Below are 27,752 nucleotides of genomic sequence, written 5' to 3'. Positions count from 1 at the left end.
TTTTTACTGTTATAAAATCCTTTTTCAGCATAAACAATTGCATGGTTTCCTAGTCATTTATGGTTATTATATTTTTGAATAGTTCTGATTGGTGCGTATCTCTTTGAAAATATGTAATTTGCTTTGTATTTATGTGTGCATTGTACCGGATGACTGCATTGTATGTGTATTCATATCTTTTTAATACCAGATTGAGATAAAAAAAGTTCACATTTTAACTCTTACAAATATGAAGCCCTCTGACCTCGCTCTTAATAATATACCAATAATTAATTAGGCTAATTTTATATAGGTCATCAATAATAAAAGGGATCACATTTTTTAAAATAACTGGATAAACTATTTGGATAATAAACAACTACAGGCTAAATCGGCGGTTCCCAAACTGTGCGCCGCGGCTCCCAGGGGTGCCGCGGCACTGTCACTGGGGTGCTGCGGGCCAGCCATAAAAAAAAATGAAGAACACAGAAACTTACCAATCCGTCGGGCGCCGGGACCCAGCAGCCTCCCGGCGCCCAACGGATTGGTAAGTTTCTGTGTTTTTGTTTTTTTATGGCTGGCACCTGGCGCAGGGCAGAGCGAGAGGGATTGCGACAGCGGGGCAGAGGATGGTGACAGAGAGCAGAGGATGGTGACAGAGCAGAGGAGAGGGACAGAGAGCAGAGGAGGGTGACAGAGAGCAGAGGATGGTGACAGAGAGCAGAGGATGGGGACAGAGAGCAGAGGATGGTGAGAGAGAGCAGAGGATGGTGAGAGAGAGCAGAGGAGAGGGACAGAGCAGAGGAGGGTGACGGAGAGCAGAGGATGGTGACAGAGAGCAGAGGAGAGGGACAGAGAGCAGAGGAGGGGGACAGAGAGCAGAGGATGGTGACAGAGAGCAGAGGATGGGGACAGAGAGCAGAGGAGGGTGACAGAGAGCAGAGGATGGGGGGACATTGTGAGAGAGGGCAGAGGATGGGGGGACATTGTGAGAGAGGGCAGAGGAGGGGGGACAGTGTGACAGAGCAGAGGAGGGGGGGCAGTGTGAGAGAGGGCAGTGTGTCTGGATGCAGAGGGGGCAGAGTGCCTGAGGGCAGAGTGTCTGGATGCAGAGGGGGCATTTTTGCATACAACTAAATAAGTATTTCTGTCCTGACCTAAATACTTATTACAATTTTTTGACCCAACTACTTGTAAAACAGGACTGCTCAATAATTATTTTGGAGGGGTGCCTTGAAAAAATTTGGAGACTCTAAGGGTGCCGCAAACTGCAAAAGTTTGGGAACCACTGGGCTAAATACATCTTTGATTAAATGCGCATATTATACCAAGGATTGAATGCCAGGACAACTTTTGTCATGGATGAATCCAGAATATATTATAAACTCAAGTTAATAAAAAATGCCAGGATGCTTCTGCTCTCTAAAAACAGTGAGGTGGAGTCACAATACAATGTTACTGCCACAGTTTGGCAGGAACTTCACATCATTACTCTGCTGTTAACATGTTGATGCAAAGATTAGATACATTTTAGCTCAGCCCTTCCCATTACAAACATAGACATGCAGGAGTTGGTCGGGTACAAACACGCTGCTGTTCTAATTCGTTACAGATTTTCCAGCTCCACCCACTTAGTCTCTTGCTTGTGCCCAATTTTGGAGAATGCATTAGCTGATTGTTTTATAAAATCTACAAAGGACAAGGAAAAATATGTATTTAAGAACGGTGCCCGTATCTGGAAATCGTATATGGGTCACACCGATTAAAATAAATGACACTGAATGGACATTCCGCAAATCCCAAAAAATGATTAATATATTTATATTTCAAAACATTGAAAACATTTTACCAGCGAAAAAGTTAAAAGTATAAGTGTTAATGTGGTGTCTTAAAAAGGAACATACTAGAGACTTAGATCAATCTATGTAATAGCAATAACTCTTATTTTTTATTAATTATATTATTCCATATTTATCTCTTTAATTCTTATTATAATTATATAAAGCTCAATATAAATATTGGTACCAACACAGTATGTGGAGGAGATTTAAAATCCCTGCTTCCACGCTTGACAGCGAAACGCGCGTCAGAGTTTCACACTAGAAACCATTATCCCCAAAAATATGTGAAAGAAAAAAGATTGGTTCGCGCTCCCTTGAACGTGTAGAGAAAGAGCTGCCTGGGGGACCAAAGATTAAAGGGAAGTCCCAACCCTTAGATGATAGAGATAATAAAATAGTGGGGGTCCCCTTGGCGCACAAGGTGATAAAGGGAGTCAGTTCTTAACAATGAGACCTTTATAGTTTTTATTACTGCTTAGGTCAAGTTTGTTTAAAAACAACATAAACAGACATAAAGGATATTATGAACACAGGTTGCAACCTTGAATAGACGGTACAGATTGTCTCAAATAAATGATAAGTTCCAAAGGAAAGCATATATAATAAACATATGGAACATATGATATATGGCTACATATTTGGAACACAGACGCTTCTCGTAGCCTAATAAAAGAGTCCTCTCATTAGTATTACAGCAAAAAAATCAATAAAGAAAATCATGATTGGATAAGGTATATGTTCTTTCAGATTCAAAATATCAGATAGTGAGCCAATCGATAGGTTAAGTCCAGATAAAGCGGATCCAATAAATATAAAGTACTAGAGCAGCACTCTCTCTCTCTATATATATATATATCTACTATATAAATGCCTAGTGGCGTGTGTGAAAAAAAAAAACCAAGCTGCAGCGCCACCTGCTGGGCAGAGTTATACACTGACCTATATATTTCTTGAAGGAGAAGTGACAGTGGGGATGGGTTGGTGGTTGCCGGGGGTGACAGTGGGGAGTTTTTAACACCTTAAGTAGCTTGAGGAAGGATGTGGCGATGAAGATGAAGGATGAGGTGATGGAGAAAAATGATGAGGTGGTGACATGTGGACAAAACCATGTTAAAAAAGGGCGCTTGCATCGGGAAGTAACGCTTTTCCCCTGAGGAGGCCTGGGCTAGGCCCAAATGCATGACAAGAACCTTTTTAACACCGTTAGTAGCTTGATTTGACTAGAATGCATGAGTATCATGCACGGGTTAACTTTATATATATATATATATATATATATATATATATATATATATACATATATATACATATATATATATATACACACAAAAAACATACTTTCAGTATGTTTTATAACAAAAAATTCTTATATTAGAATGCAGATTTAGGAATGAGTGAGTGTAAAAAATGACCGCGAGGCTATAATAGTCAAACCAAGCTTATATTTCTCCTTCTGGTATCCCTGCACTTTGTGTCTCTATATGCAATTGTATAAGAATTACTCCTCTAATTTTTGTTGATAAATATAATCTTTATTATCCGTTATCAATTATTACAGCTGTTATATAGTGTTTACAATAATCTTCATCGTAGGCTTAAATTCTATTTTTTTTTATACAAGGTATAATGTATCCACACATTCACAATGTTGGTACTGTATTAACAATCCTTACATGCTTTGTTTAGAAACCTATGATCGTTTTCATACATAATTGTGCTGTTTTTATTTTGTGAAAATCTGAACTCCTTCAATAAAAAAATGATTAGAAAAAAAAAAATCTCCTTGGCAAACAAACATACAGTTGGCTGTTACTAACAAGGCGTACAAAGAAAACCAGCTGACGGGTAGCACCTTCTGCAATAATTGTATATTGTTGGCCAAAACTCCCCAAAAATTGAATGTACAGTGTGAAACCAATCTACAAAATAAATTTACGCAAGAAAGGTGGGAACATATTTAAAATTGTTTTACATTGTATTTTCAGATGTTTAAATCATTAAAACATATTTTTAATGATAAGATGTGGGAGAATCACCTATATTATATCATGATAAAGGTTGCAATATGTGAAACTGTTTTGAAATTAGAAACTGTATGTACATTAAGTAACAATATTATTTATTGGTCAAGGTGAGCATCAATTACAAACAGAGACCCCCTGAAAGAACAACTGTAGAGAGACTGTGAACCTCTGTTAATGCAGTTCCAAAACCTGTATATACATAAAACGATGAATGAGTGGTGATAACTACAGCAGAAATACAGATATACGGAATCTTCATGAAATGAATTAATCAAAATGTGAAGTAATAAGCGAACAATCTAGGTATTATATGTTCAGCTCTGTCCTTTAGTGAACGGATCAGAACAGAGGGACTGCCCACTAGGAAGCGGGCAGGATACAGAAAAATTGCCTTCTCTCCTGGGAGTGCGGGAGACCTACCTGGAATTCGGGAGCCCCCCCCCCAAACATTCCAAGGAGTGGGCAAGTAGGTATAACAGAGAGGCTGATAATCTCTGTTAATGAAAGCCACGTTTCCCATATAAAGTGCTATGAACTAACGATAGATATGAAATGGACTTTCATGTAATCAATGCATAATTCTGTGAGATAATAAAACAATCAGTGGATTATGTAATCAGTAGGGATAGAGAGATTGCTTCTGGAACTCGCAGCCATCAGTTTATTCAACAGTGACAATTTCCTAAGAGATAGAACACCTGAAACCAAGTATATAGTATACCACAGTACACTCATGGTGTGAAAAGCTGAAACAACATTGTGAACTATAGCTGTATGGAGAAGCTACAGCCCTCATTTAAATGGAAACTCCCCTTTTTTGCCAGCTCTGTTGATTTTTGGCTATGTTGTTGTTGATTTTCCCCCTTTGCAATGCACAGACCGGAAGTCATTTGGAACGCGCATACAGTAAGTGGTGTGACATTTTCCAGGTGAGGCATTTAACCTTTTTGCAAGAGTTAAATGCCGTTGGGCCACCGATTTAATAGTGGGACTCAACAGAGGGTGGTCAGTTACATGCAAACCACTTGTTTTTTGCCTGTCCGAACAACATTTTGGGTATGAAATCAGGTGGCAAAGTGGGCACAGATAGCATTTTCATCATTTTGAATAAGTAGCTATAGTTTCACAAGGGTTGATGTTTTTTTTATAAAAAATTGCAACAATTTGCAACCTCTATATACAACATCAAAGGGTAAAAAGGACCTATAGGAACGAAACTTCACATTACTATAACGCCCAATTCTCCTACAATCCCTCCACAAAAACTACTGCATCACTTCACAAATAAGATAACTATATACATCAAATAAACAAATTTCCCTAATACAATACTCTTAACTACAACAACCCTAACAACAATGTATAATACCACCCATACACGCTTTACTGTCAGAAAATGAAAACAAACTTTAAGTGTATGTAAACCTTACTAAAAAAAAAAAAAGGATAGCTACAAAAGATCTAAGTGAAAGAATAAGATTGATAGCCAAAAATCAAGAGACTGCCAGATGTTAGCTACTACCTAGGGAGGTCTCATCCCCCGCCAGGGTCTACTCCAACTCGCAGCATCCAGGCCCAGCAACATTTTGGGTATGAAATCAGGTGGCAAAGTGGGCACAGATAGCATTTTCATCATTTTGGATAAGTAGCAGTAGTTTTGTAAGGGTTAAATGCCGTTGGGCCACCAACGTGCTCCAGGTTGTTCCTGTGTATTCTTGCTTTAATTGACTGACTGCCATTGTGACTTCTGCCTGAATACTGGACCTTGCCTGCTCGCTTGTTACTCTGACCTCTGCCTTAATACTGAACTTTGCTTTTACGCTTGTTGCCTTGACCTTTGCCTGATTACTGGAACGCGCCTCTATATTAAAAAGACACTGAGCAAGAAGTGATTCATTGTCTCCACCTCCCCATAACATTCCTCCCGTGGACAACTACGATCATCGCACCGCTATGCTTCAGGTTCCCCTTACGTAGAGCTCTCAGTGAAATGCAAGCCAAGTGAGATCTCTAAACTTAGGAGGAATCCGCCTGGAATTCACCAAAGATAGACCCTTCGAGCACATATCACCTGGGCAATCCTTTAGTAACAGGGGCACATCAAAGTGAATTTGCAAAATCCTCCTTTTCAGCACCCTCCTAGAGGAGTTTTTTGCTTCATCCACTTCGATCTGCCATTTCCCTGTCGTCTTCAAACCCTGAACCATAGAGACTAGGAGGTATCTATGCTTTACTCGAAGATTTTGTATGGGACCTCCATCCAACCATGCGTTGAGAAAGGGGTGCACCCAAATTCAAAAGCCAGCTACCCACCGAGGGTGAGTCTCCAAAAGAGACTTGGTGTTTCACTGGAGGCTCTACATTAAGGGGATGCTGAAGTATAGAGGTGTCTGATCATGGTTGCCCACGGGAGGAATGTCATGGGGAGGTGAAGACAATGGCCCACTTCTTGCTACAGTGTCCTTTTAGTACAGAGGTTTACATGGGAGTGTCCCACGACTTAAGCCTTCCGTGACTTTCGGGCTTGGTTACCCTGACTGGGTGTATGGAGTGCTCAAAAGTTGCAGAAAGTTTGATTTAAGCACTCTAGACCACTGCTGCCCCCACTTCTCCCCATCAGTGCTTCCATACTACTACACTTCTAGACCACTGCTGCCCCCACTTCTCCCCATCAGTACTTCCATAGATTGGGTTTCTATAGCAGAGCAGCTGCACACAAGAATTAGATCACCATGTCCAAACATTAACTGGAGTGCTGTAAAGCACACCGCCATTGGACTCTGGAGCAGTGCAAATGCGTTCTCTGCACTGACAGATCACACGTCACCATCTGACATTATGACGGAAGAATCTGGGTTTGGCAGATGCCAGTAGAACACTTCCTATCCCAATGCTTACTGCCAACCATAACGTTTAGTGGAAGAGGAATAATGGATGGGTCTGTTTTCATTGGAATAGTTCCTGGGAAGCTAAATCTTAATGCTGTATTAATATACAATGACATTCTAGAAAATTGTGTGCTTCCAACAGCTTGAGGAAGACCCTTTCCTGTTGTGAAACAGGTATTAGTGTAGAGACTTGGTTCTTGGTTACTGTCACAATAAATAAATATATACAGTATTGACCTTGTAAAATTTTCCATCTCCTTTACCCTACCACAAATATCTTTTAAGCAATTTGCATTATATATAGTTAGGTCCATACATATTTGGACACTAACACAATATTTATTATTTTAGCTGTTTAACAAAACATATTCAAGTTACAGTAATATAATAATAGGGGCCTAAAGTGCAGACTATCAGCTTTAATTTGAGGGTATTCACACCCAAATTGGAGGATGGGTTTAGGATTTAGAGCTGTATAATATGTAGATCTCTCTTATTTAACGAACCAAAAGTATTTGGACAGTTGATGCAAAAGCTGGTTCATGGACAAGTGTGGCATATTGCTTTGCTATTTCTTTATCAATTAAGTAGGGAAAAAGTCTGGAGTTGATTTCAAGTGCGGCATTTGCATTTGGAAGCTGTTGCTGTGAACACACAATATGCGTTCAAAGGAGATCTCGATGCAATTGAAAGACGCCAATCTTAGGCTGCAAAAACAAAATAAAAAAATTCATCAGAGATAGCAGGAACCTTAGGAGTGGCCAAATCCACAGTCTGGTACTTTGAGAAAAAAAGAACGCACTGGTGAGCTCAGCGTCACAAAAAGGCCGGGAGGTCCACGGAAGACAACAATGGTGGATGATTGCAGGATCCTTTCCATGGTAAAGAGCAACTCCTTCACAACATCCAGCCAAGTGAAGAATACTCTTAAGTAGCTAGGGTTAATATTATCCACTAGATAATACTTCTCTTATTACCACGCCACAAGACATGAAAAGAAAGAGAGATCCATCATAGTGCAGATTAAAGGATATAATGAAACAAACGTGGTAATAAGAGAAGTATTATCTATTGGAACCAAGCTATTGTTTCATGAACTTTGAGGACATATAAGGACAGTTGGATTCATCGGTGAATAGTTAGTCGAATCTCCGCAGGTGACGCTTCTCGGTCCAGGATTATTAAGACTTTGCTTGGACTATTTCTGTTTGTTATATATGTCACGAGTGCCAAACTTTCGTTTTATATATGTTTGATTGTATGTTTATGTTTACTCCTTTTTGTGGATTAGAGTTTAAAAGTAGGGGGCAGCTGGAGACTTGCGCTAAGTTTACCATTTATTATTTTTTCTTTTGTTAAAATTATCCACGATTACCATAAAGAGAAGACTTCACAAGAGCAAATACAGAGGAATTCACCACATTCTTTGGACAGATGAAACTAAGATCACCCTGTACTAGAGGGATGGTAAGAAAAAAGTATGGAGAAGGCTTGGAATGGCTCATGATCCAAAGCATACCACATGATCTGTAAAACACGGTGGAAGCAGTGTTGATAGGGAAATAATATTTCTAGACGCAGAGTTAGATGAAAAGCAAATCCTTCTTTATTGTGTGCACACACGGATGTCTAGTTCATACTAGACTAGACATAGCAATACGAACATACATTTCAGTTTATATAGCCCATTTGGGCTGGTACTTAGCAAAACAATACAAGTTTAATAGTGAACAAAGCATGCATTGGTACAAGATGGTGACCTTGTACTCAGGAACATATAAATTCTACAATTACAAAATAATTTATTTTATTGCCTATTCAGAAATACTTTTCCTAAACACTGGACATCTGTTGACTATTCTAAATATCATATCTAGAGCCAAAAAATACTTAATTATGAGTCTGAACCTTCTATAACCCTAACATATTCAAATTAATGCATATCTTATGCATATAGCATCTATGAGGTAGATAAACATGAAAGACATTAATGGTTAATCACAATACATACAGTCATATAACAGGAAGAAGCATATGTTCAACTATTTCAACATTTCAGTTCTTAAAGGGACACTAGCAGATATAAGTTCGTGTCTACAGTACATTTAAATATATGGATATTATAAAAATTTATTTCTACCATTATCTTACCTTCAAGTATCTATTTTATTTTCAGCTTCTATTATTTCCTTCACAGTGTCATGACATGGACATGTATGGCTTCCAATGGCACTGAGTCACTAGAGCTTATGATGTGAAGACAGAAGCAGTCGGATGAATTCTGATGTGTAGTTATATATTGTATCTTCAGATTCAGCAACGTTGATTGGATGGTGTTTCACAGTACAGATGGACAATGACCCAAAACTTACTGTGAAGGAAACCCAGGAGATTTTTAAGGCCAAGAAGTGGAATATACTGTAATGGCCGAGTCAATCACCTGATCTCAACCCGATCTAGACTGCATTTCACTTGAAGACAAAAAAACAACGCAGTAAAGACCTGGCAAAGCATAACAAGGGAGGAAACCCAGCATTTGGTGATGTCCATGGGTTCCAGACTTCAGGTAGTCATTGCCTGCAAAGAATTTGTGACAAAGTATTAAAAATTAACTTATTATTTATGAATATGTTAATTTGTTCAATTCCATCTGAGACCCTGAACATAAGGGACTGTGTATAAAAATGGTTGCAATTCCTAGATGTTTCATATATTTTTGTTCAATCCCTTCACTTAAAGCTCTGCCCTTCAATTGCACGTCCATTGTTTAATTACACATCCACTGTGGTGGTGTACAGAGCAAGAATTCTGAAAATTATGTCACTGTCCAAATATTTACAGACCTAGCTGTATAGTTTCTTTTTTTTTGGTCAACAGAGAAAGCAGCCCCCTTTACCCAGAACCTACTAATGTGGGAACTGAATAGGGATAAAAGAGTGGTGCCCAGAGACCAAAGGTTACTTGAATACTTTTGAATCAGCGCAGGTTGAGGGCAAACATTTCTGGTAGAATTGTCAGAGAGGAATGTGGGGAATCCAATATCCACTTTCTTCATAGTCAAGTTCTCCGAGCCTGGTGACGCTGTGTCTCTGCCATACCTGGGGTGACACTTGAACAGGGCCACTGCCTTGCTAGTAGTAGGAGTTAGCAAACTCTCGATCAATCTGACTATACACAAGGATACCCCAGAGATTGGCTCAGTGAGTATGCTATGTGTGGTGTCTCTTTCCCCTTCAATGTTATGTTACAGTGTGATTGCCTAATTGTTCCTAAAATAAATATTCTTCATTGAAATATATGCCTGGGTTAGAAAATAATTAAGGTACTGGTGGCAGGGACAGAAGGCTAAAGCACAGACCTGTAATTTGGATCGGGGGAGGGAGATGTCTCCATTAGTCCCTGGGTACACAGCTGAAGGGAGCTCAGGTATTGTAACAGTAAGTAGCAAAATTATCACTACAGCTGATATATATAACCTTATACAGTATTTATCTGTACTATATTTCATCTGCCATTTCACTGCTTAGTGTGCAATTTTGTCTAAATCTTTTCCTTGTACCAAGACACTATCTTGCTCTGTGCTAATAACCCTACACAGCTCAGCGTCATTAGCTAATAAGGACAAATTCAAAGAGAGAATCTATATTAGTCTGTTTTATTGCTAAGCATAAAGATGACCTGTTGGCATATAAACTTAGACACACAACACATGCACACTTGCATGTCCACTGCTGTATTTTGAGTTGTATTGAAGCGTCTGGAGCAAAGAGGGGACAACCACCTTCAGAACTTGCATCTACTTTGTGTAGGTGCAAAATGTACATCTTCTACCTAATGAATGTCAAGATCTACATAACTCAAAGGGCGTGCTCCATTTGTGACTCCACATCCTTACTGTACTGCACTTGTACGTTAATGCACCTAAACCGCCTCTTCAAGTGCTAGGGGCCGTAAGTGTAAGATACGAACAACTCAAAATACAGACTAAAGTTATGCACAGTGCATCAATTTTGCAACAAGATGCATCTTTACAATGTACAAACGCACTTACTTTTTATTTTAAATCTGTCCCTATATATATCTTCTACTTCATATTTTATACCATCAGTCATATGATGTACTGTCCCGTTACACTATCCAAAGATAGAGAACAACTTTGCAAGAAGTTTTGTACAACCAACCATATACAGCATATAACATATACACTGATATGCCACAAGTTGCTTTTCTCACCTAAATGATATCAGGAATAGCAAATGAATCAACTTACATGTAAAGTTTTATTCAATGTATCGATATTTGACAGAGAAAACCTTTGACATTAAGCTATATCTCTATAATAACAAACACATTTTCTATCTGTGGATTTTCTTATGTGTACATAGTTTGGGATTGTTCACAGAACATTTCTCATTAGAAGCACAAATATGTGCAATCTCTGATATCTAAAAATTGCTGAACTACAGGTAAAACATTTCCCACATTCTGCACAAGTATTTAAGAACAGGGTTTATCACCTACATGAATTATGATGTGTAAGTAAATTACAAATGTGTTTATTTATATTCTTTATTATTGATCAGGTTTTCCATGCAGATTACATGTCATATAGACCAGTTTAATACAGGTATATAATTGTTAAGGATTCACAAGGCTGTTTTTCTGACAGATAAGAGCACAAAACAGTTAAGAGGACATTTACTGAGATGCTTTCCCTGTATTAAACATACAATAACTAGCAGGTCTCAGGGAGGGCTGTTTTCTTGGTTAAGTTCACATTCATGGACGAAATGGAAAGCAGAACCACAGCATAGGGGGTTTGACACTGAAGGGAAGCAGTTGAGTGGTCTAGGTGACAAGTTAGTCTAATGTTACTATATGGAGGAGTGTTAAGTTTGTACTAACATTTAATCCTTAAATGGGGGACATTGGATAAGCTTGTGGTATAAAGTGTGGTAACAGGTGCCTGGGCACTTTTCAAAAGCCAAAACTTAAGCTCCTCCTCCTCCTCTATACCCCAGTGGCAAGATGGACATTTCAGATTTTTTTCTACCAAAGCTCTGAGAACAGAACCAGAGCTACAGTACAAAAGGGAGAGGAGAGAACAACAAACAACTGAAACAAGAACTTTAACAAGGAGATCAAGAAATGAACAAAGAGCATAAAGTGTGGTCGTCCAGTGTCTCCTATTGGACTCAGAATCCAATATGCTGCACGACTGTCAGCACCAGGATAAGATCCAAAGTGCGACTGGGATGATGTATGGAGACTGCACGTGTATCGCTCTCTGAAAGGCTGTAGTTCCATTAAAAATACTAGTTTTCACAAAGGAAACCCAATAATGCAGGCACCTGGACTTTCAAGGAACTAAATCTCAAAGCACCATCCAGATAGGAGAGAATTAGGCAAAACTGAAAAGAAAAGATAGGAAACCCCTTCCATTCACACCAGGAGGTATACGACTTCCACACCATGAGAAAATTCCTGGTCAAAACTTGTTTTCTAGCCCAGAGCATCATCTGACCCACACTGTCAGGGAAGCCCTAGGCCTTAAGGACCATGACATCAAGAGGTGCACCGTGAAAGCCAGCCAATAAAGTCTGGAGAAGAAAAAACACCTGACCTAGCAGGTCTGATCTTAGAGGCAGATGCCACAACTGAAAATGTCCATGAGAAAAAATGTGTCCACGTACTCCACCCATAGAGGGAATACTGCCACAATGGCTGGAATGTTGCACTCATCACAAGTTCCTGCGGGTTCCTTATGACGAGGACACTCTTGGTTCCTACCTCATAGGTATGCCCCTGCAATATCATAATCCGATTGCATTTCAACAGCCCTTTCCCATCAGAGTGGCGTGTGCTGACTAGGGCATTGAAAACTGATCAGAATTCCCAAAACCCTGGAGATGCACTGAAGAGTTCCAGACTCCCAGCTTTGTATCTGTATACAAGTGTCTATATTCCAAGGAGAAATGTCACCACCTATCGGGGGAGTCAGCTTTCAACCACCAGATGAGCGCACCCTTAGAGACAGATGACTTGCCCAGCTGATGATGGTGAAATTCATTTCATAGGCTCGATCTGAAACTCACTCGAGTGGAACCATGCAAAGTGCATCACCTTAAAGGAGGAGACCATCTGTGCGGAGGACATTTAAACAAAAGTAAACAGACACCAATCTGTGCTCTAACAGGGTCTTCATGAGCCTCTTTAAAGAGAGGAATTTCTTCATCTGTCAAGAACACCTCTGCAGGTTCGAAATTCGAAGGTCTGGGTCTTCTCCTGGACATGATCCTGCTGCAAGGTAGGTGAATGCCTCACCTTCATCTGCAGATCTCTTAGGTAAGATTGACAGACAACCCCCTGGATCCTTGAAGGACAACCATCTCTTCCCTGATCCTGGTAACACCCTTGTGTTAAGGATTCCCAGTATGAATACTATAGACAGTTGTGGTAGTGTAAACAGAATGTCTTTATTACTGAACATGGATCACACAGGTATAACTAGGTGCAGTCAATGGTTAAACAGCTAGCATAAGACCATAGAAACAGCAGGTAGCAAATGCAGAGTTCGATGAGATTGATAACACAGATAACAGGAAACCAGAATACCAGGTTTAGCTTGGAAACTGCAGATGCTGGATACCCAATAGTTGTGATGCAAATACAGACATCAGGAAAACCAGGTTAGCTGGAGCAGGAAAGACTGGTGTCCAGGTATAACAGATGAAGTGCAGGAACAAGGAGACTGGATTACCAGGTTAGCCAGAAGACACGAGGCACTAGATAATCCATGGGAGAATCAGGCAAAAAGGAGAGTAAGGCAAGTCAGGGGTCAGGAGCCGGAAGGGTCGCAATATACCAGGAAGTAAGCAGGAGCAAGGGCAAAAGAAGGGGGGACTTGGTCGCAAAAAGAGGTGCAAAACATAACAACAAAGCAGGAGTCAAATGCCAGGGAGAATTCAGGATCCAAACAGGATTTTCAGAGAGACCAGCAACAGAAACAAACTGGCAGCAGTTTGTGGGAAAATGCCAGTTTAAAAGGCCAGCCACAGGTGATCATGATCCAGATCAGATGACAAGGGTTTACCCCCTTGCAGGCAAAGAGAAACTGTCCAAATATAACAGCAGCACTTCTGGTAGCAGAGATATACTGCAGACCTAATTAAAAAAAAAGGACAAAGGCCTAACACCTTGGCACTGAATACAAGCTGAAACGCATAGTCCACACTGAAAATGTTGGGACCATACATTGAATCTGGTGAGACACTGGTGTTCCTTCCAAGATTGAATATGCAACAATACACACCATGGACTCACCTTGCTCCCTGCTTTAGATTACTGTCCTCATGGACTCCATCCTGAACTTGTCCACCCAACATTGGATATACAGGGAGATAGAGTGGACACCAACAGTGCACAATGGCAAGCTGAAAGTGGACTACAAAACAGATGCAAAGTATAGAGCAAAGCTGCAGTACCCAGATAAGCTAACTGTGGCTGCTAAGCATACACAAAGTTCAGAGCAGAAGTGACGGAAACAGCCCGACTGTTTAAAGAGCTGTTGTGTATTTCTGGCAGCCCTGCCTCTATGAGAGAAGCCCTGCCAAGGAGGTGCTGTACAGTGATAGCACTCTCCCCATCACCAAGATGGCCACAGTCCAAAAGGGCGGCCCCCTACACCATCCTGTGCAAAGTGTGGAGCTGTCTGAACAATTTTTCCTGCACGCCATCCAACTCCAGCCATGGCTGTGTACTTACCTTCCATAAAATAGTCCTTCATGTGTCCCAGTACCCACTGTACCTTTACTACAGTGAGGGCATTTTAATAAACCCCCTCCCAACTCCCCTAAATATCTTATGTTTAATGCACCATCAGTCTGTACTACTGTTTTACTGCATCATTTTATTAATTATATGACATATATATGGTCTGCACTTAAAGGATAACTAAACCCAAACTATGGCATTTACAAATACATTTTTAAAAGTTTCAGCAGAAAAGTTTACAAAAAGTGGCGATTGTGAGGGGAGAAACTTTCCAACACACAGGACACTGTAATCAGTAAGGAAATGGTTGATGACAGAATAGCTTATACTCAGCTGCACAGCAAACATAATTGTAATGTTAAACATCTCAAGATCTGTCAGGGTACAGAAACCTGTACATAGCTCTGCAAATATTTTGGCAACCCAATCTCAAAGCAACTGGAATTTTAGGTTTAGGATTTCTAAAAAGCAACATCATAAATAGAACTATAGCTGTCGGGAGAGATTTAACTCTCAAAACATTCCCGTAACAGAGAAAGGCTACCGTTTCTCTCTGGTGTGATGCAAAGGAAAGTGCATTACTAGTAAACCATTTCCCACATTTTGATGCACTTTGAACAAAGCTTCATTTTCTGCATAAACATTTCTCCAACTCACAACACAAATATTGGTATACTCGGTGTGAATTTTCTGCTGTAGAAAAAAGTTTATTTTCTGGTTTAAACTTTTCCCACACTTTAAGCAAATGTATGGCCTCTCACTTATGACTTCTCTGATGTTTAATTAAGGATACTTTATTTGTAAAAGCTTTCCCACATTCAGAGCACGAATATGGTTTCTCTCTTGTGTGAAATCTCTGATGCACATAAAAGTTATATTTCTTTTTAAAAACTTAACCACACTCAGATCAAGATGATGGTTTTTCACCTGTGTGAATTTTCTGATGTGTAAGAAGATATGATTTAGAGGAAAAACATTTACGACACACTGAGCAAGAATATGGTTTCTCTCCTGTATGAACTCTCTGATGTATACCAAGATTTGATTTAGAGGAAAAACATTTACCACACTTGGAGCAAGAATATGGTTTGTCTCCTGTGTGAATTTTCTGATGTTTATTGCAAACTGATTTACTATTAAATGATTTCCCACATTCAGAGCAAGAAAATGGTTTCTTTCCTGTATGAATTCTCTGATGTTTAACAAGATAAGATTTATAGGAAAAACATTTACCACACTCTGAGCAAGAATATGGTTTCTCTCCTGAGTGAATTGTCTGATGTCTATAGCAGTCTGATTTACTATTAAATGATTTCCCACATTCAGAACAAGAATATGGTTTTTCTCCCGTGTGAATTCTCTGATGTTTATTGCAAACTGATTTACTATTAAATGATTTCCCACATTCAGAGCAAAAATATGGTTTTTCTCCTGTGTGAATGTTCTGATGTTTATTGCAATCTGTTTTACTATTAAATGATTTCCCACATTCAGAGCAAGAATATGGTTTTTCTCCGGTGTGACTTTTCTGATGTTTATTGCAAACTGATTTATGTTTAAATGATTTCCCAAATTCAGAGCAAGAATATGGTTTCTCTCCTGTATGAATTCTCTGATGTTCAACAAGATATGATTTACATGAAAAACATTTATCACACTCAGAGCAAGAATATGGTTTCTCTCCTGTATGAATTCTATGATGTGTAACAAGGTTTGCTTCCTGATTAAAACATTTCCCACATTCAGAGCAAGAATATGGTTTTTCTCCTGTGTGAATTTTCTGATGTTTATTGCAATCTGATTTATGTTTAAATGATTTCCCACATGCAGAGCAAGAATATGGTTTCTCTCCTGTATGCATTCTCTGATGTTCAACAAGATATGATTTACAGGAAAAACATTTACCACACTCAGAGCAAGAATATGGTTTCACTCCTGTATGAATTCTCTGATGTTTAACAAGGCTTGATTCCTGACTAAAACATTTTCCACATTCAGAGCAAGACAATGATTTATCTGCAGTGTGACTTCTCCGATGTCTAATATGTTCAGAAGTACACCTAAAACATTTTCCACAAGCAGAGCAAGAATAAGGCTTCTCTCCTGTATGAATTCTCTGATGTTCAACAAAAGTTGATTTAAAAGAAAAACATTTATCACACTCAGAGCAAGAATATGGTTTTTCTCCTGTATGAATTCTCTGATGTTCAACAAGATTTGATTTAAAGGAAAAACATTTACAACACTCAGAGCAAGAATATGGTTTCTCTCCTGTATGAATTCTCTGATGTTGATCAAGATATGATTTACAGGAAAAACATTTACCACACTCTAGGCAGGAGTATGGTATAGGTTTCTTACTTACTGTGTGACATATCTGATGGCTAAAAAGTTTCCAATTCCTTGTAAAACATTTTCCACATTCAGAGCAAGAATATGTTTTTTTTCCTGAGTGAATTTTCTGATGTGTATTACAATGTGATTTACTAGTAAATGATTTTCCACATTGAGAGCAAGAATATGGTTTCTCTCCTGCGTGAATCCTCTGATGTACGAGAAAGTTTCCTTTCGTAGTAAAACACTTCCCACATTCAGAACAAGACCAAGATTTGTCTACATTGCGACTATTCACATGGCAACTAATATAGCTGCAGTTATTAAAACTTTGTTCTCGTTCTTCACATGATACAGGATCCTCCATAATACGAGTAGATGTATATTGTGTATGATCTGTCCATGCAGAAATGTCAGTGAGATTTCCTCCTTCACACGAGTCTGATTCCTCCTTAATAAGAGCAGTTGGATCTTTATGTAGTTCTGTTAGGAATAATGAATGGTGGTTAGCTTTATGAAATGTTTATTTACCATCACTATTAATTCTGTGAAAAAAAATAATTAAAGCATAAATCCCCATTGTCTATTCATTGTGTATTATTATTCTCAGTGATTGTGGCTTTCAGCTTTAACCATAAAAAAGCCATGGCCCCCACACCACAGCATCCAGGGACCTTCCAAACTCTACAGAATTACTCGTTAGCATCATCACCTCGTCCTCCCCTCTACCGCTCTTACACAGAAGCCATTATAGTGTTTCATCACCACTACTCATGATAGTATCAAGAGGAATCCCAGGGGCTTCAGACAATAGGAGAGGGTCACCCTTAGGCTCTGATTAGTGGCCATTGGTTAGAATCTCATTTTGATACATTTACCTCTGGTCTTTCCTTCTGTGTTTATCATTGAGGGTCTGGACAAACACACTAAAAAATTTATATCTACGAATTCTCAATAGGACCAAATGTTTGGTAGCTAAATCTTCTCTTACCCAGTGATGTGAGGAGCCGGTGATTCTCAATCATCACGTCCTTGTACAGACCCTTGTGTCCTTCTAAATACTCCCACTCCTCCATGGAGAAATAGACAGTGACATCCTCACACCTTATAGGAACCTGACACACATAATGATACAGTCATCACCCAGACACATCCCCTGGTGGGGACGAGTATGAAATGTCGACAGTTAAAATAATTGACATTCAAAATGTGTATACCAAACTATTGACAGTCATATTGGCACAATTTAGTTAATCACTATTTTATCTTTACTCATAAACAATGAGATATGTTTCACACATTCACTGGAGTTTTACTTTTATTAGGAGAGACCTGTGTGTATGGAATTAAAAAACAAACAACAAAAAAATCCAGGTTCCATAGTTGTCATTGCTATTCCAGCTATTAGCATAGAAACGTGACTTAAGGGTGGGCACCCAGTGTCCCCCAATGACTAAGAGAAACGTATTTTACGCAAGTATACAAAATTCAATTTTCTCCTACATCCATTTGGGGGACACTAGGTACATTGGGGACATCCCAAAGCCGCCATCACGAGTGAGTAAGCTCAGAAAGCACCTTTCTCCCAAAACTGTCATCCCCTGATACAAACACATGAAACCTGTAAAACCGAGCAAAAGTGTATGATATATATATATATCTATCTCCTATTAGTGATAATGGGTTTATATGGATGTAAAATGAAGTGGAATATAAAATGCAAAGAGATTTATTGTGCTTGGATTATGGGTATAAGCTTGAATATCAGGAGTGGTCACACCCCCTGGCCTGATTGACAAAGAGGTAGGGTTGGGGGGTATGGTCAATTTGCGTGTATATATACAGACGTCGACCCACACACCCTGTAAATAGGAGCAAACTACCACAGCATGGTTGTTAATAAGCAGAGGTGCAGTGGCTTGAGTAAAATAGCAGATAAATGGATGCAAACTTAGACAACAATGTAATACACACAGGTTAGTTGAAGATTGGAGTAGGAGCATACAATGTAAATCACAGTAACAGGCAAATAACTCTAATAACATAATTACTACAAAATTCAGATATTATCATGCAGTTTCTAACTGGTATAGGTGGCTGATCACAGTAATGTACCTTACTCTAATTGTGTTAATTCAGTATACAGTATGAATCACTTATAAACTACTCTCACACCCGACCCTCTGGATAACTACACTTCTGATTAATAATGACACATGTATCAGGCAGTGGTGTGGATGATTTTTCAGTGGTGTACATACAGGAACCCAGAAATAACCTCACTAACAGATGGAAGTGGTGTCTTAGTCTGTCCTGGGTTTGCATATGAACAATAAATCTCCCTTTGTGTGCTCAGCCCTTAAGCCAGTTCTCTCTGTGTAACTCCTAGCTGTCTCTATCCCTCCATTAAGTACCTCTATCTGTTTTAAAATAAAAAATACTTACCTACATGTTGATTCCTGCAGGCTGCAGCCTCTCTGTTGCTTCTTCCAATATCATCGGCAGGAACTTCAGTGTGAGGTCAGCTGACAGGGAGAGGGGAGCGGATCACATGATAGCAGGGTTGGAACGATCATTCCCCTGCGATGGTGTTTGAAAGCTGCCTGAATGTCAGTGACAGCCAGGATCAATGCAGCAGTGAGGACGCCGGGATTAGAGGAGAGCGGGCCCCCTGGTGAGCCCGGGCCCCATACGCTGGTACCCCCTGTACCCCCCTGATGGCGGCCCTGCTTATACAGCCCAAATACCTTATACTAATAATATATATTATCTATACTGTTTTATCCCACATTACTGTAATACTTATACAGCCCAAATACCTTATACTAATAATATATATTACATATACTGTTATATCCCACATTACTGTAATACTTATACAGCCCAAATACCTTATACTAATAATATATATTACATATACTGTTATATCCCACATTACTGTAATACTTATACAGCCCAAATACCTTATACTAATAATATATATTACCTATACTGTTATATCCCACATTACTGTAATACTTATACAGCCCAAATACCTTATACTAATAATATATATTACATATACTGTTATATCCCACATTACTGTAATACTTATACAGCCCAGATACCTTATACTAATAACATATATTACCTATACTGTTATATCCCACATTACTGTAATACTTATACAGCCCAAATACCTTATACTAATAATATATATTACATATACTGTTATATCCCACATTACTGTAATACTTATACAGCCCATATACCTTATACTAATAATATATAATATCTATACGGCTCTATCCTGGATTACCGCCATACTTATACAGCCAGGCTACTCCTCTGTAACACAGTGGAGACTTCCGCTCTCTTAGGGGTGAGTGTGTTCTCCATCCCGCAGTACAGAGGTGACAAGTGGTGCCCGCAGCCATCCATGGACAGCCCCCTCTGGGAATATGGGGCACAGATTTCTCCAGCTCAGCTCCAGAGGACGATCTTCTCGCTCAGTGCAGGGAGGATGCGGAAGCTCCTGTAAAGGGGATTCACACCTGGAGACCTTCTATACCGCTACCCTCTTACTTTAGAGGCTCCTGCTCCATGGTTTCCCTCCCTGGTCGCTGTCCCTTTGCTGGCAGTGCTGCTTGGGCTGTCCTGATATACACACAGGTGCTACCAGGCATGCCATGTGTGTTACGGCTCCTTGCGGAGCAAGTCTATCTGTGTACTAAGTGGTTAATTATTTTCTTTCCAAGGATTATTTGAATACTAAAGAGAAGATGATGCATGTGGACTAATGAGAAGAAAATGGCTATCGAATAAAGAATAAGAAGACGAAGATCCCTGTGGATTGAAGAGAAGAAGATCCCTGTGGATTGAAGAGAAGAAGATCCCTTCTTTGCTTTTCCCTCCTTCTGTCTTGTATACTACAAGTGCCTCCTGAATCTCCTGGAGTATAGGTGACATTTCAGAAGGATGGCAGGACTAGAGTAGTCCATGGGTGGAGAAGGCCATATTACTGTTATGAGCCGCGGCGGTGCCCAGCCGCCGCGACTCTCTCACATGCGTCCCGGCCGTCGCTACGACGAGTGGGAAGTCACTTCCGGGGCTCGTCCCAGCCGTTGCCTAGGCAACATTCGGGACGCTGAAGCAGATAGCGCCGCGTCCCAGCAACGGAGAGCAGCCGGGCGCGTGCGCAGCTATATAAACCAGCCTGTGGGCTGATTATTAATTAAATATTCATTAGGCATAGGCTGGGGGCATTTCAGAGCTAGGCTCTGATTGGTCACACTTAGTATTTAAGGCAGGGAGGGCTTAGCCTCCCTGCCGGTTATAGCTTCCAGTTTTTCTGCCTGCTACCTGCTCTGTGCTGTTGGTGTATACCTGTTTGGATTGTTTTTGCCGTGTATGACCCCTGCCTGAACCTTGGATTTGCCTCTTTGCCTGTGACCCTGATTCATTTTGCTTGTGCCTTGGACCCCGCTATATTGCTCGTGACCCCGACCTTTGGCATGTTTCCCATTTATTTCTGCTTGCAAGTGACCCCTGACCTTGGCTTTCGTTTGACCATTCGCTGCCTTCTACGCTGCCTCCTGGCCTGCCGCTACGGTTTAGTATCACAAACTCACACTACATCTGGAGATAAGTCCTGGGGGCATCTGAGTACCGGTGAGCGTATAATGCTCTATAGGAAAGGCGGCTGCTAAAGGTGAAGACATCCGCCTACTAGTTCTGTGACTTTGTGTGCTGACTGTCAGCGTAACAATTACCTGTGTAGACCATGCGCGGATTTGTGTCCATCTGTTTCCTTACTCGAAACAGAACTTCCCACTGCAGCTTCCATAATGGAGTGAGACATGTGGGGCATAATTGCAGCCTGTCTATTTTTAAGTGTAGCTATCTCTATACTGGGACCCATCCTTCCTTTTTGGCAGGTATAGTAATGGATATCACCAAATCCTTTTTGAGTTCAGTCAACATCAGAAAAGACATGAAATACATGAGCTGTTTGAGCGCATTGACTCTAATAACATTTGGGAGGGCCAGATGACATGGAGCCTGGCTGGTGGAAGGCCTGTTAACTAATTTAACGTGTATCTCAATGTGGTTGATACACTTAGACATACGATGCGAAGTAGTGTAAATAGTTTCCCATTACTGGGACGAGAAGGAATGATTAAGGTCCGATTCCCAATGTAATTGGGAGGAGGCCTTAGAAGGTATGCTGAGAGATTGGAGATATTGGTACCAGAAGGTTATCCCTCCTTTGTTGGAGCCTTTCGTCATCCTGTCCAGCATTTAGGCCGGAAGTAAGGACAAGGAGTGAGGGGTCTAAGAGGCTGATCCTTTCCAGTGGCGAATTTTTAAACATATCTTTAATAGGGATGGCAAAACTTTCTTGATTGAGGGCAAAAGGGAGGAAAAGATACTGAGCATAAAAGTCCTTAAGAGAGGTCAGTCCCTTTGAGAGCCAGGTAGAAAGGTTAAGCCCCGGGATGAGATTAGAAAGCGCCTTGAGATGATCTGCAAATCTGCAGAGAATCCGAAATGGAGAGGAAGAGAGATGTAGGGAGTGGGCGAGCATTCCTAGGAGTCCACGGCAGGTCTATCAGAGGGTAGGTCGGGTAGGATCCTGGTCTACCCATGTGTTAGTGTTAGATGGGAGGGACCAATCCCTGAGGTGGGATAATATGCAAGAGTCTTGATAAAGGGCTAGATTTGGGAAAGTTAATCGCCCTGGTACTTAGAGAGGGTCATATGCTGATAAGCCAGGAAGAGACATTTTTGTTTCCAGACATAAGATATGATTAACTTATAGAGGAGGTCCATATACCTTTTGGGAACAATATAGGGTATAGTACGAAAGAGGTACATTAATTCAGAATAATCATCAAATCAGCACAGCTCTTACCTCACTGCTGTATCCACCTGCCATCAGCTCTCCCCACATTCCTTTATACCTCTCCACATGCAAATCAGACCTCCAAGCCTGCAACCAGATTTCACAACATGGCCATTACATGCCTATCAGTCTCCCCACATTCCATCAGATCTACAGACATTCCTCATACATTCCATCAGACTGCCACACATGCCCCTTACATGCCATCAGTCCTCACCACATGTCCCTTGCATGCCATCAGACACCCCCACATGCACATCAGACCTCCCCATATGTTCTTTACATGCCCATTAGACCTCACCACATGTCCTTTATATGCTCATCAGACCTCACTACATGCCATTATACCTTTCCACATGCAAGTTAGACCTCCCCACATGTCCCTTATATGCCCATCAGACCTCCTTATATGCCCATCAGACCTCCTCACATGCCCCTTATATGCCCATCAGACCTCCTCACATGCCCCTTACATGCCATCAGATCTTCCACATGTATGTAGATCTCCCACAACCAGGTAGCATTGGATCATGAAAGCTGGTAGTACAGCAGACGGTATACACAGATTAACCAGTACCGACGCAAATGGTCAAGTGCAGACAGCGAACAGGAATGTCAAGATCATGCAAAAAGGTCAGGGCGGTCAGCGAGCAAGGAAAGTCCAAAGAACAAAGCCAGGGGTCGAGACAGGCAGAAGACAAGGAAAATCCAGAAAAAAGCAGGGTCGGGCAACAGGTAATACAGTAGAATAAGATATCAGCAACACAGCAGGCAAGAGGCAATGCTAAGCCCTCCCTGCCATCTAAACTAACGAGGTCCAATCAGTGGGTTTTATAGGAGGCAAGCCTCACCCGCACAGTACTGACTGCAATCTGTCCCAGCTGCTGACAGAAGAAGCAGTGTGAGCCGCCACAAATAGTGTGGCGGCTCCAAGGCAGAAGGTATGCGTATTAGTGTGAGCCGTTGCGATTAACGTGGCAGCTCCTAACACACGCTACACGCTGTTCATCCAGTGCCAACACATTCGTGTACCCCAGTACACAGTACGAGCTGGCAAGGCAGTGCCTACAAACTCTTGTACTCCGTTGCACGTTACCAAACCGTCAGCATTTTGCCTACAATGTCAAACACCTCAGTGTATACCGATGGGAGAACATCTCTTTGTATTACATCCCTCCATCTTCTGGTGTGGTTCCCCGTAGATGCAAAATCCCAAGTTCTCACATTCCCACACCTCTTAGATTGTAAGCTCACTTGGCCAGGGCCATCTTTACCTTCTATTTCATGTTGTATGTAATCTGTGTTCTGTCATGGTCTCCTCAATGTACATTACTGCATCATTTAAATTCCTCAATTGCTTGTGACAAAATAACAGGTTTTTGTACAAGTTTGGACGTATGTGTCTGATGGGTGTGTATGTTGTTGAGCAGATGCATCTGCTACTCATTCAGACCACCCGGACACATATTTAACTAGAAAGAGGGTGTACATACGCATATACTTGCATTCAACTTTATCACTCGCAAGTTATGCTTACATTCTACTCTGAAGCAGGCCCATAGTGTTTACATCCATTTGTAAAGCCTGCAGCAGTTGGTCGCTAGAAACCAATGAAGAACATTAGGAGCTGTTCAATTACTAGTGAAGAACTCAGTGTATGGACAACCAATCTACAAAGTAAAGTCTGAGCAAGAAAAAGACTTGGAGGTAGAAATCAGTCAAGAGATTAAGTTGTTGCCAGATTGCAGCATAAGACAATGATTCAGGATAATGTCAACATAAATCAGGCATTAGACTTCATATAGGTTGTATATATTTATTACAATAGATGAGGCTTTCCATTTCCACATTTGTATGTGATAAAGTAGCTTGTATGGGTTTTTTTTTTTATTATTTCAAACATGTTGCTTTAAAAGCTGGAGGCTATAGAAACAGGATACAGTGCAGACAGTACAGTAATCCAGTATCATATATGCAAAATACAAAGGATCTCGGACTGGTGAAGGGAGAACTCTTTCCAATTAGAAATATTCCAGCAGGTTTTCACCTGTGTAAATGTGTGTGATTTTTCTGATGCTTTACAAGCACCGATTTGTGCGCAAAACATTTCCCACACTCCGAACATGGAAAAGGCTTCTCACCTGTGTGAATTCGTTGATGATCAACAAGAATTGATTTCCGCGTAAAACATCTTCCACATTCAAAACATAGAAATGGCTTCTCACCTGTGTGAATTCTCTGATGTTTAACCAGAACCGATTTTTGTGTAAAACATTTCCCACATTCAGAACATGAAAATGGTTTCTCGCCTGTGTGAATTCTCTGATGATCAACAAGAATTGATTTCCTTGTAAAACATTTCCCACAGTCAGAACATAGAAATGGCTTCTCACCTGTGTGATTTCTCTGATGATTGACAAGATCTGATTTCTGTGTAAAACATTTGCCACAATCAGAACATGGAAATGGCTTTTCAACCGTGTGAATTAGTTGATGTCTGATACGTTTTGCATTCTGGGGAAAACATTTGCCACAATCGGGACATTGAAATATTTTATCACCCCTATCAACTGTACTCTGTATAACAATATCGGAGTTGTCAGGAGTAAATTCCTGATGATTAGAGGAATCAGATGACATATATGCAGTGTGATATATTGGATATATATTTGGGGTATTGGTATTTTCTTCTGGAGAATGTGGTCTGATATCATTATCTTCTAGTTTACAATCTGGAGATAAAATGAGACGTTCCGCCAAGGTATTCTGGATTTCGTGTCCATCTGCCAGGTATAAAATAAATGTATGGAAATTTGAATGTTTCCATTAGCCTCTTTTTCTTCCTAACTTTTCATTAACAATGCTTAAAAATTAACCATTTATAAATAATTAGTAATTAATGAATGGAATGAAAAGAGAGGAGTGGAGGAAAGAAGGGGAAGTGAGAAAATTAAGATGTAGGTATATTTTAAGGTCATGAATGAGTCACCCCCCCTCCACCCATCCCAGCTGCCCAGCCGTTTGGCTGCCAGAACTGTATTGGCCATTTCTCGTCTACATATTGAAGTTGAATGGACAAAAGGTAGTCTAATCCTTGCGTCATCTTCCATGAATCTCATAACTCTCTAAATTTGAGTAAAGGGTCATCAATTAAACTATTCACGTGTTCATTAGACCAGATATCTTTAATTTGGACGATGATATTATTGACAGAAAGATTACCAAAATGCCAACTTGATGCCATGGACCACTCGCTGCTCATAATGTTAATTCATTGCAAGCTTGCTTTTTATTGTTTTGGACAAGTTCTGCCAAGAGAGGCGACTTGGTAATAAGGGTAGGATTGAGACACAGCTTACTATAAATTAAGGAACAAATTGACTCTCCAGAAATGAACTGACTCCTTGCAACTCCCCCCCTTATATATCCTATACCCCCAACTGCTTCACATTTGCAGCACACAGAGGTGAAGTGAGGGCAAAAAACTACCTTATAAGTACTTTGTATTAAGTTTTGTTTAATATTAGTGAATCTTAAGGTTTTTAATAGCTGAAAAATATTGTTCCTCCACCCACTAGAGATATGACTCCCCAGCTTATACATAGGAAGAGTGTTGAATCTTTTTTGTTAAAACAAAATCATCATCACGGGGCAGATGCCAACCACATTTTCCTAGTTTACTCCATCCTAGTTAACTAAACATAAGGAAAAAAATAAAGAAAATGAGCAGAACTGATGGAATAGATGAAAGAAATGAAGCAAAAGAGAAAAAGAATCATATACATTAAACAGAACCTATCATGTATTGGGGCAGCACGGTGGCTTAGTGGTTAGCACTTCTGCCTCACAGCAATGGAGTCATGAGTTTGATTCCCAACAGTTTGTATGTGATCCCTGTGTTTGCGTGGGTTTCCTCCGGGTGCTCCGGTTTCCTCCCACACTCCAAAAACATACTAGTAGGTTAATTGGCAGCTATTAAATTGCCCTTAGTCTCTCTCGGTCTGTGTGTGTGTATGTTAGGGGATTTAGATTGTAAGCTCCAATGGGGCAGGGATTGATGTGAATGAGTTCTCTGTACAGAGCTGCGCAATATAAATAGATGATGATGATGATGTGTGGAGAGTACATAGAAATATTCAGATTTATTTTTGTACACTTACATCGCGCATTAGGTTTTTATGTAAAGCATATGTGACAAGTTCATTTTAACTTTTCCTGTTAATTAAATGGCAGTAAGAGTATTCAGGATGTCTATACAGTCAGATGATGCTTGAAAAGTCTGATGTAAAGATTTAATGCACATTAGGAAATGCAAGACAGATTCTAGTATGAAATCAAGCAACATGGGAATATTGTTGGTATTCCTACAGATATAGCAAATGTGTCCACTTTAATGGAGGTAATGCTCTGTATTTATAACCATAATAAAATGTACAAAATAGTATGATTTATTAGAGAAGTGTGGGACAGACAGCATTGTGAAACCTATGGAGGTGACATTGAAGGGATTATGATAACCAGAAATGGGACAATATTTATTTTTCAAAGCATGAACAGAAGACAAGTTCAGGATATGTCTAAGAGTGGACCCAACATAAAATGTTCATCTCTAGTGTATACGAGAACAGGTTAATGTCACATACAACCACGGAGGAATTAGTTCCATCTAGAGAACACTGTGTAGGAAGTCTCCTGAATCTGGACAGCATGTGAAAACATTAAGGATACAATGTAGGAGTTAGAAGAACAAAGACTTACTAAAATACAATACAATAAAATGGAACCAAAGTGGTTGAAGAATCTTGAGAGAGCAGAGACCACTCTCTTGAGATGAATAGTGAGACCCATTAGATCCACACTACTACAAGTCTACGAGACTGTCTAGTGGATGTGAAAAATACTTTATATGAAAAATGGAAGATAATAAGCACCCACTTGAATAGTGCTATTTGATAGTTATCCATTCATCCATAAATAAGCTGAAATAGGAATAAAAAAAAAAAGAAAAAAGTGGGAGATATTTTTTTTT

General features: G+C 40.1%; 2 protein-coding genes across 2 annotated transcripts in view; one reads left to right on the top strand and one right to left on the bottom strand.

Moving 5' to 3' along the window:
* Window positions 1-27,752, top strand: part of LOC142159906 (uncharacterized) — a 543,776-nt gene that overhangs the window by 15,242 nt on the left and 500,782 nt on the right. The window lies entirely within an intron of this gene.
* LOC142159780 (uncharacterized) overlaps window positions 1-27,752 on the bottom strand; it is a 58,129-nt gene that overhangs the window by 22,908 nt on the left and 7,469 nt on the right. The window contains exons 7-10 of the mRNA XM_075214495.1: window positions 24,949-25,506; window positions 24,799-24,864; window positions 16,566-16,794; window positions 15,433-16,481 (exon numbers count right to left, since the gene is read on the bottom strand). Of these exons, the coding sequence (XP_075070596.1) occupies window positions 15,433-16,481; window positions 16,566-16,794; window positions 24,799-24,864; window positions 24,949-25,506 (1,902 nt within the window). The remainder of the gene's footprint in view (window positions 1-15,432; window positions 16,482-16,565; window positions 16,795-24,798; window positions 24,865-24,948; window positions 25,507-27,752) is intronic.

This window comes from Mixophyes fleayi, chromosome 6 (genome assembly GCF_038048845.1).
Source record: "Mixophyes fleayi isolate aMixFle1 chromosome 6, aMixFle1.hap1, whole genome shotgun sequence".
Taxonomy (NCBI): Eukaryota; Metazoa; Chordata; class Amphibia; order Anura; family Limnodynastidae; genus Mixophyes; species Mixophyes fleayi.
This window is presented reverse-complemented; position numbering and strand designations above follow the sequence as displayed.